General features: G+C 30.6%; 2 protein-coding genes across 2 annotated transcripts in view; one reads left to right on the forward strand and one right to left on the reverse strand.

Moving 5' to 3' along the window:
• LOC123005254 (chondroitin proteoglycan-2-like) overlaps positions 1 to 16,693 on the forward strand; it is a 19,923-nt gene that overhangs the window by 1,470 nt on the left and 1,760 nt on the right. The window contains exons 3-5 of the mRNA XM_044398926.1: positions 1 to 123; positions 179 to 355; positions 2,793 to 2,990. Of these exons, the coding sequence (XP_044254861.1) occupies positions 1 to 123; positions 179 to 355; positions 2,793 to 2,990 (498 nt within the window). The remainder of the gene's footprint in view (positions 124 to 178; positions 356 to 2,792; positions 2,991 to 16,693) is intronic.
• Positions 11,463 to 13,690, reverse strand: LOC123004886 (chondroitin proteoglycan-2-like). Its single transcript, XM_044398396.1, has 6 exons — positions 13,595 to 13,690; positions 13,232 to 13,537; positions 12,531 to 12,833; positions 12,152 to 12,475; positions 11,761 to 12,096; positions 11,463 to 11,705 (listed from the first exon to the last, which is right to left on the reverse strand). The coding sequence occupies exons 1-6, from the start codon at positions 13,653 to 13,655 to the stop codon at positions 11,521 to 11,523; spliced, it is 1,515 nt and encodes a 504-aa protein (XP_044254331.1). The 5' UTR covers positions 13,656 to 13,690; the 3' UTR covers positions 11,463 to 11,520.

The raw sequence follows: 16,693 nt of genomic DNA on the forward strand, positions 1-16,693 counted from the left end.
GCGAGAGCAAAGAATCTGGAGAAAACTCTAAAGGAAAAGACGATGAAAAAGATCAGAGTGGTGACAGCAGTAGTGGCAGTAACAGCAGCAGCAGCAGCAGCAGCAGCGCAAGTAGTGAAGAAGGTAGCAGCTTTTAAAAAATATTTTGTATCTTTCTGTAATCCTAGTTCTTTATTAGGTCCTGAATGTCCCTCAGTAGACGGTGCGACTCCAGTTTATATACCACATGAAGACTGTACGAAATTCTGGCAATGTTCAAATGGCACTCCGTATCTTTTCGATTGTCCTGCCAATTTGCATTTTAACCCCAAACTGAATGTTTGCGATTGGCCAAATGACGCAGGATGCAAAGGAAAAAAATAAATTATGTATTGAAGTATCCATTATTGGAAAAATAAATACTACTGAATTTTATGTCTTGTTTTTTTTAAATGAACAAACAAAAATTTTATAATTCCTTTTTAATGAAAACATTAGTCAATTTTGAAACACATTAAGTACTTCGCTCAGTTCCTCGTTTTTAAAGAAAGTGGAAACAAAAGATTTACTAGTATGTGAAGATATACAGGATGTCTGGAAAATCGCACATCTCTGTGACACGGTATCATCGAGCGATGCTGTAGACAAAAAGACAATTGTTAAAAAAAACTATCTATAAAATTTTCGAAGTTTGACTCTATTTATTTCTGTTGGAAAATAATTTTCCGAGTTTTTTTGATACAGACTATTAGAAGAAGAAACAAGGAAGCTGTACCTTAAATACTAACTCTGTTTAGTGTTATTATATGAGGCTTTTATTGGCAATTTTTTTTTAACTTTTACAAAAAAACATATACAAGATTATCAGTATCATTCAATAAACATAAAAATATGTCTAACGTAAAAAGAATATATGTCAAAATTTTTTGACAGAATTTTTTTAACATTTGTTCAGTACTCTGGGGGACTACTTAATTACTCCTTTTCAAGAAAGTGCGCCAATTTTGCGACACCCTGTATAATTCAATTTTTATCGTCCCATGTATGTTTTTTTCCAAATAAATTTTGGTGCCCTAATTGACAACATTGTGTTCGATTAAACAATTAAATTCGGCAAAATTAATTTTCACTTGTTTAATAAAAACATGTCTTTTTGGTTATTATTTAAAGTCGAACCTCCCCAATGAGGGTTTTAATGACCGCAGTATGTTGACTGTGCAAAGGTAGCCTATTTATTAGTTTCTCAATTAGGAGCTGGAATGAATGGTTTGATAAAAAATTAACTGTCTCTGACTGATTATACGAGTACATACATATTAGAATTAGAATTTTAAGGCTCTAGGGTACCGAATGAACTGTTCAAATTTGGTGTACTGTTAGTTGCATACTCGGCATTTTGTGGCAGCTGTCAATCATCCGACCTTCTCTACCTGGTGCCTTGTTCCTTTAGTCATAAAATGGAAATAATGTAAACAAACAGAATTTTACCATCGATGAGTTTCTCTTATTTCAGAGATTCAGATTCTAGCTCAGTAGAAAGAAAAGTCCATTTTTCTCTTGATTTTGGACTTAGAATAATTTTTCTCTGCTTTTTAAATCCCATTACATTGGCGGTTTTAATTTTTTGACAATAATGTCACTTTGAAAAATGAGTTTTTGCAACTTAAATAAAAAAATGTGTGGGAAAAACATAATTTTGATAAATAGCAACTCAAAGAAACAACTTTTAGATAAAAAAAAGTCATTTTTAACAAAAACTATCATTATTTAATTAGTAAATTAAAAAAAAATATCTTTTATTTTACGCCAAAACTGCAAAGGAGAAACATTTTGTTCACCTGAAACGAGCRAAATCCAAAATCAAGAGAAAAATTGACTTTTTTTTGGCGTAAAATCAAAGATAAATTATTTTTTTTCTTTTGTAAAGTCAATCCGGGAACATACTGTATACTAATAAAGATCAAGTACCTGAAACTGGAATTTAAAATTTCACAACAAGAATGTTGATTGAGGTTTACAACAATTTTATAACTTGTTTACTTTTTGATTCTTTGCAGTTTGCTAGTGGCTCTCTTCCACCGCAATGCTTTGAAATAAGTGATACTTTTTGAACAGTGATATTTGTGCTTTTTTAATTTATAAGTTATTTTATTGGGTATCTATTTAATTACATACTAAATTAGTGTTATTGTGACCTCTCCTTGGTAAGTGTAATTCCTAATTTCTTATCACTTGTTGTTGAAAACGTTGTATTGAAATTATGGGTAATAATTCTAAACAATTTCTTTCAAAAAAAAGAAAAAGTCGAAAACAAATAATGCGTAATTATTGGAAAAAACAACGAAAAGGATCTAAAACTGATCTTCCAAGTAAATCAAGTCTTGCAGAATGTAGTTTTCAGTCAATTGAATCGAGTTCCGATGACGATGAAGTGTTTATTATTGAGAAAGAAACTAGTCAAGAACAAAATTTTGTTCCAAGTGGTCGAAGGATTGTTGACATAGGGCATTTATTTTTGGAATTAAAAAACATAAAACATGACATTTTGTCTTGTAGTTTTTTGAACATTAACATCATTCAAGAAACACATTTGGGGCTTAAAAGTGTTTTTAAATACAAATGTAGTATGTGTGGGGCAATAGGAACTTTTAGTACCGAAAAAGAAAATCRCACAAATGAAGTAAATGAAGCAGCTGTTTGTGGCACAGTAACAATAGGTGCTGGTTATTCTCAACTAACAGAATTTTGCGCAGCTTTGAACATTCCACAACTTAATAAAAAAACATATATTAAAACAGAAAGAAAAATTTTAGATATTGCGGAAAACSTTGCTTTGGACGAAATGTTAGCAGCCGGTCAAGAAGAGCGTGCATTGGCAATTGAAGCCGGTGAAATTGATGAAGATGGAGTACCTTACATTACGGTTGTCGTAGACGGTGCTTGGTCTAAACGTTCGTATAAATCAAATTACAACGCATCATCTGGTGTTGCAACAATAGTCGGTGCTAGAAGTAAAAAAATTTTATACGTAGGAGTCAAAAATAAAAATTGTAAAAAATGTATGTATTACAAGAAAAAAAAAAACAAACGGCCCCTCGTCATAAATGTTTTCAAAATTGGAAAAGTACTTCGACTTCGATGGAAGCTGCAATTATTTTAGATGGATTTAAAAAATCAATAGACATGCATAATGTAAGATTTAAAAACCTTATAGGAGATGGTGATAGCAGTGTCCACAAAAAAATTCGTAATGCGAGACCCTATGAACCTAATTATTTCATTTAAAAAATTAAATGCCGAAATCATATATTACGAAATTTTTGTACCAAAATTAGAGAAATCACCGATCCGACATAAATATAAAAACATTCTTGCGCAACAATTACTTGAAATTTAGAACAGCAATTGTTTCAGCTATAAAATACAGAAAAAACGAAAGCTGTACAATTCATCAAAAAACAGAAAACTTGAAAAATGATATTTTAAATGGACCCGCACATATTTTTGGTGATCATTCAAATTGTGCTTCGTATTTCTGTAAAACAGTTGGGCAAATAACAAATGCAGTTGCATATTCTGATTTTTCAAATAGTTCTTTGTTTGAGTTGTTCTGGAGCCTTAAGTGAGAATGCTTAAAAAACAAAACAAGTTATTTGACATTGATATACAGGGTGTGCCAGAACTTGCGCTCCATAGAAAAACGCCATATAAGGTAAGATACCARAAACATGGAAAAAATTTTATCTATAAAAATCTCTAAGTTATGAGGGTTTAAAGTTTGCACTTTGATTTATTTCTGTTGGAAAAATAATTTTCCAAGTTTTTTTGCTATAGGCTATTAAAAGAGGAAACAAATAAGCTGTATCCTAAATTGTAACTCTGTTTAATATTATTTGTGGTTCTTATTTTCAAAATTTTTGTCCCTTTACTAAATAATTGTAAAAACACATATACAAGATCATCAGTATCAATAAATAGACATTAATGCTGTATAATTTGTAAAAAAATGTCAAATGTCAAAATGTTTTGACAGGTAGAGTTTTTTAAACATTTTTTTCATGTTCCTGGTATCTTACCTTACCTGAAAATCTGTACAGATTTGATCCGACGGATAATCCGCTCGTGTATGGGGCGGATAATCTGCCGATCAAATCTCTTTGTTATTGAATTAGATAATTGCCGATCAGATCTGTACAGATTTGACTTTTAAGTCACCCTGAATATAGAATTTTTTAACATTTTTTTCCATGTTCCTGGTATCTTACCTTACTTGGCATTTTTTCTGGGACGCGACTCTGTGTATGTATACCTCTCTTGTAAAGATAAAAAATTCTTGATTTAAATTTTTTTTTGGCCTTCAGCCCTGCTTGGTTAAAGACTAATTTCTAACATAATTTTAGTTTTAAAAAATCAAATACGAGTATGTCTTAAAAATTTTCAGAAAAACCTATTTTTTTGTAGTGTATTATGTCTCAAATCCGACAAAAATTTTATGAGATATGTTGTTTAGAATCAAAATCTAGGCCCCTTCCACAAATTTTTCAAAATCATCGGCTAACTAAAATTATTTATTTCTAAGGTAGTTACTTTAATAAGTAATAGATACGTCAAAAAGTTATTTAGAAAACTTGATTGAAGTCAAAATCTATATAACATCAAAATTCACGACCAACTTTGATTTCTCATATTTTCTTTTATGTTTATTTCCCAAAGGCGACGAATTCTGTTTGTAACATAGACCGCCATGAAAAAACAAAATTGTATTCATAACAATATTGATCTGTTAAATTTAATAATCAAACAGTACTTTATTATTACTATTTTTTAATTACAGGGTGCGCCAGAACTCGCGCCCCAGAGAAATTTTTTAAGTAAGCTAAGATACCAGGAATATAAAAAAAATATTTAAAAAATTCTGTCAAAAAATTTTGACATTTATTTTTTGACATTTGACATTTTTTATGTCTACTTAATGATACTGATGATCTTGTACATGTTTTTTTACAATTATTTAGTAAAAGTACAAAAATTTTACCAATAAAAACCAAAAATAACATTGAATTTAGGATTTAGGATACAGCTTCCTTGTTTCTTCTTTTAATAGCCTATAGCAAAAAAACTTGGAAAATCATTTTTCCAACAGAAATAAATAGAGTCAAAGTGCAAAACTTCGAAATTTTTTTCCATGTTCCTGGTATCTTACCTTATATGGCATTTTTCTCTGGGGCGCGAGTTCAGGCGCACCCTGTATAATATTGACATTATAATATTGACATTATAACAAAAGTTTATGTAAAATAACACGTATATTCTGCAGTTATAAAAGCATGAAGAAAAATTGTACACAAAATTCAAATGTTTACATTGGTTGTTTCCAAAAAAAATTTAGTTTTAATAGTTTTACTACTAATTTTGCCTAATTTGGTTCTGGGGGAGGTTTTAAATCTCTTTAAATCTCTGACTAACTACATTATCTATTAAACTTGTGATTTATAGTTTTGATCAAGTACTTTGTTGATAACAAAATTAATGATAATTGAAAGCGCCATTAAATGTTTCTTATTTTTATATGTCTTACTAAACGACCTAAACAGTCAAGAAAGCGTTGACATTCAAAGCGTTTGTTTGCGGAGATAAAAATATTATTAACAACTTAGAAATGTCAAAATAATTTTTATACTAAATTGACAGGAAACTCTGTTCGGAAAATCTTCGTGATGGGCTCCTCGGTACGCAACTTTAACAATTTATTTAAAAAAAGTACTGACTAAAAAACAATTCTGTTTAATTAGAGGTCATTTTTAGATCATAATCATTAATTAAAAAAAATTACCATAGTGGGTTGCCATTTAAAAAAAAAATTCCAGAACGCRAAAACTAAAAGAAATTTCGAAAAATGTTATTCTTGATAAATGGTCACATTTTAATTGTACTTTACGCTACACTAATTATTTTTTTCGTAAAGTGCTTAGTTTACGAAAAAAATGCTTGGTTCCATTCATTTTATTCACCTGGTATAACAGGCTGATTCTTAAATAGACCGACAAACTTTTATCACAGCTTCCTAAGGATAAATGGAAACAAACTGTACCTTTTTTACGTTTATAACTTTTAGGGGCAAAACCCCCTTCATCCGTGCCACTTACGGCGTTAATAAATTGTTGAAATGATCAACTACGTTAATACAGAGTGAATATAAAGTATGGAATCAAGCGGTTTTATTTTTAATCATTTGCCTCCAGAAAATAATAATTAATAAATTAAAGTTATATAAAAATGTGATCGTATTTTCAGAACGAAATTTTGTTTTGTTTTTGAGTTATGCGATTTTTTTTGTCAAAATTGCAATTTATGTGAAAAAAATTTTTTGAAAAAATTAAAAATAAAGCAGATAGTTGTAATCCTTAGAGTATAGCTTTTATGAGAAAAATGATTTTATAGTGGGTTGCTATTTAAAAAAATATTTTTTTTGTAGAACTCAAAAACAAAAGGAAATTTCGAAAAATTTTATTCTTGTTAAATCATCACATTTTTATAGTACTTTATCACTCATCAATTAGTTTTTTCAAAAAATAAATAGTTTAAACAAAAAACGTTTGGTTCCATACTTTTTATTCACCTGGTATATAATAATACCATGTATTATGTGGTTAATACCATGGTTTCCACTACCTGTGCTAACACATCAGTAGCGAACGCTTTGCTTCGAAAATAACTTTAATAAATTTTATTTGAAGAACGTTTAAACAAAGAATTTTTTAAATATTTTTTCCAGCATGTTCTTATTTGATACTATCAAGAATAAAATTTTGTCGGTCTACTTAAGAATCACCCTGTATAAAAAAGTACTGTAGAAAATGTAATTATGTATCTGGTTAGATGTTAGTAAAAATTATTTTTAAAGTTTGCTTTCACTAATAAGTAATGATTTCTTAAAGAAAGCTAAAAAAAATTGAGGTGTAAAAATACAACACTAACCTAATTACGTTTTTTAAAAATATTGTAACTTAAACTCTTATCTGTGGATTATTCTTATTGCATTGATTTATAATCCTTTGATCCTACTAGCCAAAATCTTAATCACAAATAAATCTGTCACAAGAAAATTAAACAATATAAAAAGCAAATAGGTACCTACGTCAAAAGTTTTCGTACGTTATAAAAAATAAGATTAATTAATGCATTAATCAAACATCGCAATCTTATCTTACTGTCGTCAGATCGTCACCTTTTAATATGTTTATTAGAAATACTAGCATTTTTCACGGGTGTAAAATGGAAAATAATTCGTTCACAAAACAATTCCATAGACTTATTCTGCAGGGTTAAATGCCGACGCTTTGCGCTATAGTCTCGTTTTTCCCATGAGCTTTGTTTATGGATTTATGGATAACAGATGGTGTGTAGCCCGTTGTTTGATTTCAGTTGAAATGTTATTTGATGTCACAAAAAAAACTCCAAACAAATTACAAATTTTTTGAGGTGGAATTTTTCAAAAATATTTATCTTCACGTAGATTTCCGTATTGTATTAATTATAAAGTGAAACAGTAAAGTGAGTCTGTACATTTTTGATTCGCCAGCTTAAACCAACGCGAGAGAATGGTGCCGATTTTTAAGAAGATAATGAAAATACGTTACATACCTTTACACCCCATTTCACCCAGTTAAAAATTGATTTTCGAAAAGCGTCTTCTTAGTGCACTTCTGTACCCTCTAAGAAATTATCTTCCAATTTTTGTGTTTATATCCATGTTTAAACGTTTAGACACCATTTCAAACCCTTAAAGATTGATTCTTATAAATCCTTTTTTAGCGGCCCTCAACACCCTCGAAAGAATATGTTTTCCAATTTTTTGTTTTTTGATTAAACGTTTACAACCCATATCATCCCTTTAGAGATTGATGACCTTTACACCCCCGTAAGAAACACCCAAATTTGAAGTACCAAGCTGCATTGATTTAGGCAATGCATTGTGTGTCAGTCAGTCACAAAACTGTTTTATATGTATATGTCGTAGTCATTGGGCGTAATGCGTCATTTCGCGGAAAGCCTAGTCTTTGGACGTACTGCCGGCAGACGCTGTAATCAAATGAACATTCCTTTGTTTGACTGAAATTTTAAGTCATTTCAGGGATTGCCTACTTAATTCTTGTCAAACAAAGTAACCGGTTGAACCACTACATGTTACAGCGTTTGACGAAAGTGTATTTAGTCATTTGCTGAAAAGTCTTGAAATGTTTGATACTTTCTGTAGAAATGTAAATTTTTGGTAGAAGAAAAGAAAAGATAAAAAACTAAAATATTTTTATTGTAGCAAAATATTTGTTTCGTTTTTTTGGAATAATGTAAACATATAATATTATAAAATCATACAAAAAACGGTAAGTACATGACCTAAACAACAATTAAAAATGTATTTTTTGCTTTCAGGTAAATTATACAAAAATAAAAATATATTCTTTAGAAATATCTTTTGCAGCCTAAAATATGTACAACTGAAATAAAGGTGAGGTTACAAGTCTTTTACCTCCTTCATTACTTCATAATTCCACGGTTTTTTGACATCTTTCTTTTTCAAATAATATTCATTTAATTTGTCATAAAACAAACTCTTAGGATTATCCATTTTCAATAAGAAAAGTCCAACAATCACTAAATGTTACGGCCCGAAATACTACACAATAAAATTTCAAGCTTTCAGCAAATGACTAAATACACTTCCGTCAAACGCTGTAACATGTAATGGTTCAACCGGTTACTTTATTTGACGAGAATTAAGTAGGCAATCCCTGCAATGACGTAAAATTTCAGTCAAACAAAGGAATATTCATTTGATTACAGCGTCTGCCGGCAGTACGGCCAAAGACTAGGCTTTCCGCGGAATGACGCATTACGCCCAATGACTACGACATATACACGTAGATGGATTTCATTAAAACATGACAGACTTCCAAACATACTTCCATCCCCTATTAACCCCTTGAAGGTATAAAATTTTCAAAAACCTTAAAACACATATTTTTTACAAATACCAATTTTCATGGAAATCACTTAACAATGACGAAGTTTTATGTAAACTTTCATTTCCTCTTTCCAACACTTTGTGGGTGGAATTTCCAATAATCCTAAAACAAGTGTCACTTGCTTCATCTTTAACCGAAAGCCCATATACTAATTTTCTTGGACATAACTTCAAAATTAACGAATTTTTATACAAATTTTCATATCCCGTTTAACCTCTTTGGAGGTGGAATATTTAAAAATCCTGAAAAAAGTGTTTCTTTATTTTTAACCAAAAGCCCAAATCCTTATTTTTATGGATATAACTACAAAAATTATTAATTGTGTCCCCGGACTGAGTTTACAGGAGAAAAAAAAATTAACTTTTATTTTACAACAAAACTGTAAAGGAAAAACATCTTTTGCTTCATCTGAAACCAGCAAATCTGTAATTAAAACTTCATTATTCTGATTCCTTAGGAAGAAAAGTTCATTTTTCTTTTGATTTTGGACTAATAATTTTTTGTCTGCTTTATAACTCCTGTAAATTGGTGGTTTTATTTTTTTGACGATTTTTTTTATCTTAAAGCTGCTTTTCCTGTCAAGTCAATCCGGGGACAATGTATACTACATAGTGTCCCAGAGCTCCATATTTCTTTGATTACTCTGACAATAAAAAAGATAACGATGCGGTTTCTTTTAGACGATAGACATTAATTTTTTCTATGATCCAAAAATGTTTTCGTCAGTAGGTATAGGTCATTCCTATATAGGGTGGCGCAACAATATTATATTTTTTCTTATAGAGCATCCGGTGTATTATGTGCTTATTTGAAAGCGTTTTTAATTTTAAGAAAATCCAGATTAGGTTTTATGGATCTGTCATAGATCGTTTATCATTTATGGGCAATTTTATAAAAAAAAATGACATTTTTGAAATATCGCAACGGATTTGATATAAAGAAAAAGTGAATAAAAACAATTGCAACATTTTCACTGAGTCTGGTCCTAAATTATTATGGTTGAAATGTGATCAATCTTTTGCAACAACTGCAGAGTGTTGACATTCACAAAATATCAAATAACTTGATTTTTTCAAATAAATCACCCTGTATGTTATTACTTTAATGGGTAGAGCTTTAATAAGGTTTCTAAAAAACCTAAGGTTTGGAGATCATAACCTTACCAGTTTTATTATACATCTTTTTAAACCTAGAAAAATTTTAAATAGCAGCACAAAGTGATTATGCGCAAAGCAGAATTAATCGTGTAATTTTAAAGCATTGATTCCATCCATACCATTTTGAGTTACACCACGAACTTTATGGACGCAAAATGTACTTTTGTGAAATTATCAGGGAGAGGATAAATAAAGATTGGAATTTTTACGATAAAATGTTATTTAGTGATGAAGCTACTTTTATTAGTAATGGTTCCATTAATCGTCATAACATTCATTATTATGATACTGAAAATTCACACTGGATTAGGGCAATTGACCATTAACATCGATCATCTCTATTGAGATGATCCAATCATTGGTTTGGAGAGGAATAATAAGACAGTATGTAATTATTAGCTCCTTTTTTCACGACTCTAAACGGTTTACAATATTGTCGATTCCTTCAAGAGTAATTGCTAGTTTTTTTAGAGAATATTATGTGGCTACAGCATGATGGAGCTCCTGTTCATTTTGATCGCATTGTGCGATAACAAATTAGCTAATCGATAGATTGGGAGTGGAGGACCTATTGTTTGGCCACCGCGATCTCCAGATTTGACTACAACGCATTTCATTTTATGGGGGTATGTTAAAAAGAAGGTATATCAAACAAGACCCACCACTCCAAATGTTATGAAGGAGAGAATAATTGACATCTCTGATAAAATGCAATAAAACTTTCCTTTATACGTAGACTGGAAGTCTGTCTGTAGAGGATCGGCAGGATTTTAAACATTTACTATAGGATTAAAAAAAATTAATTTTGAAATTATTATAATTAATGTCTTGCATTGAATTCCAATTAGCGTTTCTTGATTTTACTCAGAATTTCAATAAACAACCTGTTTTCTTGATTGATGTATGGTGAAAACGCAACTTTTGTTGTATCCTTCCTTCCCAACTTTTATTAATTGCGTTATTTTTCTTTAATAATTAAAAATAATTCAGTTTTTCCTTAGTAACTCCCGTAACTAAGAAAAACTCGGAATCACTGCTCCAATGCATTTTTTACGAAATGCCCAGGCGGGATATTGATATATTTCATTAAGCWGGCGGTGGCCTTTGAAATCGCACACCATGTTTGTCAGTCACAGTACCAAAATTTATTTGGGAAAAAACATACATGGGACGATACAAATTGAAATTTATATCTCCTCATACTAGTAAATGTTTAGTTTCCACTTTATCTAAAAACGTGGTACATACTTAAAAAAATGTTATAATGTTTTTGTTTCTTAATTAAAAAAATACAAGGACATAAAATTCATAAGTAGTATTATTTTATTTTTTCAATAACCCATACTTCAATACATAATTTATTTTTTTCCTTTGCATCCTGCGTCATTTGGCCAATCGCAAACATTCAGTTTGGGGTTAAAATGCAAATTGGCAGGACAATCGAAAAGATACGGAGTGCCATTTGAACATTGCCAGAATTTCGTACAGTCTTCATGTGGTATATAAACTGGAGTCGCACCGTCTACTGAGGGACATTCAGGACCTAATAAAGAACTAGGATTACAGAAAGATACAAAATATTTTTTAAAAGCTGCTACCTTCTTCACTACTTGCGCTGCTGCTGCTGCTGCTGCTGCTGTTACTGCCACTACTGCTGTCACCACTCTGATCTTTTTCATCGTCTTTTCCTTTAGAGTTTTCTCCAGATTCTTTGCTCTCRCTGCTGCTGCTGCTACTACCGCTGCTACTATCTTCTTTGTTTTTACAACCTGCTTGATCCGGCCAATCGCAAACATTTAATTTAGGATTGAAATGCAAATTTGCAGAGCAATTAAACAAATAGGGGACACCATTAGAACATTGCCAGAATTTGGTACAGTCTTCATGTGGGAAGTAGACAGAATCTTTTCCATCTACTGCAGGACATTCGGGACCTAATTTGTAAGAAATATTACAAAAACTCACTATGCATTTGTTAATAATTATCACCTTCTTCACTGCTACTGCTACTGCTACTACCACTACTGCTGTTACCACTCTTATCTTTATCATCGTCTTTTCCTTTAGAGTTTTCCCCAGATTCTTTGCTTTCGCTGCTGCTGCTGCTGCTGCTACTACCGCTGCTACTATCTTCTTTGCTTTCACAACCCGCTTGATCCGGCCAATCGCAGACATTCAGTTTGGGATTAAAGTGCAAATTTGCAGAGCAATTAAACAAATAGGGGACACCATTAGAACATTGCCAGAATTTGGTACAGTCTTCATGTGGGAAGTAAACAGAATCTTTTCCATCTACTGCGGGACATTCGGGACCTAATAAATAAGAAAAATTACAAAAAGAATCAATGGATTCTTTAATAACTATCACCTTCTTCACTGCTACTGCTACTGCCACTACTGCTGTTACCACTCTTATCGTCTTTTCCTTGAGAGTTTTCCCCAGATTCTTTGCTCTCGCTGCTGCTGCTGCTACTACTACTGCTACTATCTTCTTTGCTTTCACAACCCGCTTGATCTGGCCAATCGCAGACATTCAGTTTGGGATTAAAGTGCAAATTGGCAGAGCAATTAAACAAATAGGGGACACCATTGGAACATTGCCAGAATTTGGTACAGTCTTCATGTGGGAAGTAGACAGAATCTTTTCCATCTACTGCAGGACATTCGGGACCTATCAATATATAACAGAAATTAGAAAAAACATTACATCTACAGTCCGATCAAAAAATCTATCTATTAAGCGAGCATAGAAACTTAGAAAGTATATCTGCACAAGATAAAACCTTTTCGTGACAACTGAAAATGACAAATTAATTTTTTAATCAATTCAATCTCTTTTCTATGGTCAGTTCTGATATGAGTTCGTGATATACGATTTGTGTAAGAAAATACCAAAAATATATTATTTAAAAATGTTTTGAGAGATTCTACAGAATAATTCAACTTGCAATTTAATTTTTAAAGACAACTTGGTAATATATGCGACATACATCTTTAAGTAGTGATAAAAGGACTTTTTGACCATTCTATACATATAATAATTTATATTTAATAATTATTATTCAATACCTTCTTCACTGTTGCTGCTGCTGTTGCCGCTGTCATTTTCGTCGTCTTTTCCTTGTGAGTTATCACCGGATTCTTGGCTTTCGCTGCTGCTGCTGCTGCTACTACTACTACTGCTACTATCTTCACCACTTCCTTTACACCCTGCTTGTTCTGGCCAATCGCAGACATTCAGTTTGGGATTAAAGTGCAAATTGGCAGAACAGTTAAAGAGATACGGAGTACCATTTGAACATTCCCAGAATTTGGTGCAATCTTCGTGTGGGATGTAAACAGCGTCTTTTCCATCTTGTTTTGGACAAACTGGATCTACGTATAATTTTAGTATGCTAAATAATTGTTAACAAAAATTGTATCTGTTGTTACCTGCGTTTGTTATTCCAAAAGCAGTTAAAGCCGTTACAACAAAAAATACTACAAGACACATGATTTTAGCTCAAGTTTAGTACTGTTACAAACAAAAAACTAAATTAATGACTACGAACATTACAAGTCGCTTTTATATTAGAATTTTTGATAAAAGTAATTCTTTTTGATAAATCTGAGTTAGATTTATTGATCTGAAAGTTTTAAAGGATTAGTGAATTATGCATTTCTTGCTCTTATAATAATTGATGGATAGGTGTCTTTAAAATTATGATTAACCGACAGATATGTATTATTTTTTTTATTTTCTTGCTACATAATGTGTAATTTTTTGCTTGTTTGTTATCAAGACATTTATAACAACATTTTTTTATTTGAATATAAACGCTCTTTTAACATCAGACACACAAAAATATTTACATAATGAAATGGTAATAAGTAATAACAACAATTTTAAAGATAATAATAAAAACTAAGGTGTGATAAAATGCGTTTTTTCAGGTCTCTATTACTACAGGATGGTCCCGATATAACCTGCCAAACAATTCTGGGTCATTAGAAAGGTTCAACATGACCGGAAAATCTCTTTTTGTTAGGTCAAAAATATTGGGGATAAATTAACCACTATCCATACACATTCGACGCTACTGATCACGGTCATAGTCAGGAATTAATTGTTAGTACTTGTAGGAATGCGACAAGAATCTGACAAATTGAATAAAATTCATGGCATTTGTTGTAAAACGCTGTACGCTTTGTGCATTAACCATCAGGTAATGTAAGTTTGTAGGTACAAACAGCTAATTTTGTAGGCTAAGATAAATGAGAAGTAAAAAAAATAATGTGGTGTTTGTTAAAAGTATTATAAATAAATGTAGACCCAGTGTGCACAAAATTGTGGAAGAATTGTGTCACAAGAAGATCGTTTTAGTTATATAGGAAATATAAAATATAAAAATATATAAAATATAGGAACTCTAGTCCTATAGATTTCGGAAAAAATAATGATAACAAACGTGACTTCAAGTAATTGATGGAAATTATTTTCCACTCTTAAATCTCACCGCTAAATGGCATAATCTCAAATCAAAATCGTAAAATGGTTATTTCTTTATAAAATCCATAATGAAGGTGGGTAATGTGAAAGGGTTAGGAACTCTTCTAACAGGGCCGCATTACGCATGTGGCCAAAACAAAAATCGGACAATTTTTTCTAGTAAATATTTGAAAAAAATAAGTAAACAATAGTTTACTACTTCATAGCAAATCATTAAAAAGATTCTTTCTTAGAAGCACAATCAAATAAGTAGGAAAGAGTTTTTGTTTATATGTTTACAAAACACGGCTTAGCGTATACGTTTATACATAGTATCTAATGACATTATTGAATTAATCTTGGAATTAATGTAAACATTTTAAGAGTTTTTGCCTAGTTCCTAATACCTAAATTCTTATGGTTTAGTCTCTAAAAAACATATATGAAAAGCCGCAAAGTTCCATTTGATTTTTTCTTCGTTCCTAATAAATGTCTTTACCAGGTAAGATCGTATCGTAAAAATACTATTGAGTGTGGTTATTTTACTCAAAAATCAAAAGGTAAGTAAATTTACCTGGCATTAATTGCAATGAAAAAGAGATTGCTGATGGATAGCAAAAATCTTGTAGTAACAATATCTTCCCTAAAAGCAAGGAAAAAAAGAAAAGAAAAAAAAAGTTTTGAATGCCATATAGTCCACATATTGTACAAAATTATAATATTTACTTCCTTTTTGTTATACCGAGTGTCCCAGCGAGCTGGTAAAGTCCATTAGTGACCTTTAAATGGTAAAATTTTAAAAATATATATAGATACTATTCTAGTCCATCGCTTAAAATTATTTTCAACTATACAGCGTGTCTCAAAAATAAGTTACAATACAAAATTGTGTTTTTTTAAATGAAACACTATATGTTTCTTAGCATTTTTGGATATGGATTTTTATGACGTTTTTAAGATAAACTTTCATTGGTCGATTATGCTTAATTTTAAAAATAAGACTGTTTTCTTGACGAAACATGCACTTTTAAAAATTTATTACACAAAAACTAAAATATCTAGAAATATTTCTTTTTACTATCGCAAAGAAGAAGGTGCAAGTTATAAGAATGTAACACTTATTTAATGTGATGCATTTTCAAATATAAAAAAATGAAGATGTYTGTTAAAAGTTCAATAACTTAAAAAATTGCCCAGTTGCACAAGAAATGGTAGAAATATCACTTAATAATCACATTTATGTTAAATTGAATCCATTATTCTTTATTTTTACAATAAAATAATTCGAATTTCAGTGTTTGTGTCGACTTTTACAATCTCCGTATAAATCAACGGATAAATTTTCTTTCAGATTATTGTTCAGCATAAAAATGCACAACTTTGCCCTAATTTAACCGACCTCGTATCTCTTATAATAACTCAGATCCACATGGTGGAGCTCGAAAAACGAACATCCTGTATGTAATACTCCTATATTGCGGGTTGTGTCAAAATCATATGGAACTAGTTTACGCCGGTCAAAAAGTTCTTGTAGAAAGTGCGAAATTATTTCGATTCAAATAAAATTAAGCTGTTTTTCTATTCAGTTTACGTTATCAAAATAGTATAATTTAACGTATCTTACGACTTACGGGATAGAATTTAATACAAAATAAGACGAGAAAAAAGTATTTCAAAAATAAACAAAAACGTCAATTTTACAATATTTTTTATTATTCATGATTAAATAACACCATTTTTTTGTAAATTTGTGYCTAACATTCTCTTTTAGCYGAATACAATTTTAACTCATGGAAAAGTCTTGTATCGACATGTAATTAATTTAACAATTTATTATCTCAATAATCTTGCGTTTTTACGCGCATTTTCATCACTTCGATTTGTGTCAATGATGCCAAAAAAAAAAAGAGCGTTTATATTCAAATAAAAAAATTATGTTAAAAGTGTCTTGATATAAGCAAGCAAAAAATTACACATTATGTAGCAAGAAAATAAAAAAAATATTACTTATCTGTCCGCTAATCATAATTTTAAAAACACCTATCGATCAATTATTATAAGTG

This window comes from Tribolium madens, unplaced genomic scaffold (genome assembly GCF_015345945.1).
Source record: "Tribolium madens isolate multiple individuals breed KSU strain unplaced genomic scaffold, Tmad_KSU_1.1 Scaffold_20;HRSCAF=117;Tcas5.2_LG4, whole genome shotgun sequence".
NCBI classification, from domain to species: domain Eukaryota; kingdom Metazoa; phylum Arthropoda; class Insecta; order Coleoptera; family Tenebrionidae; genus Tribolium; species Tribolium madens.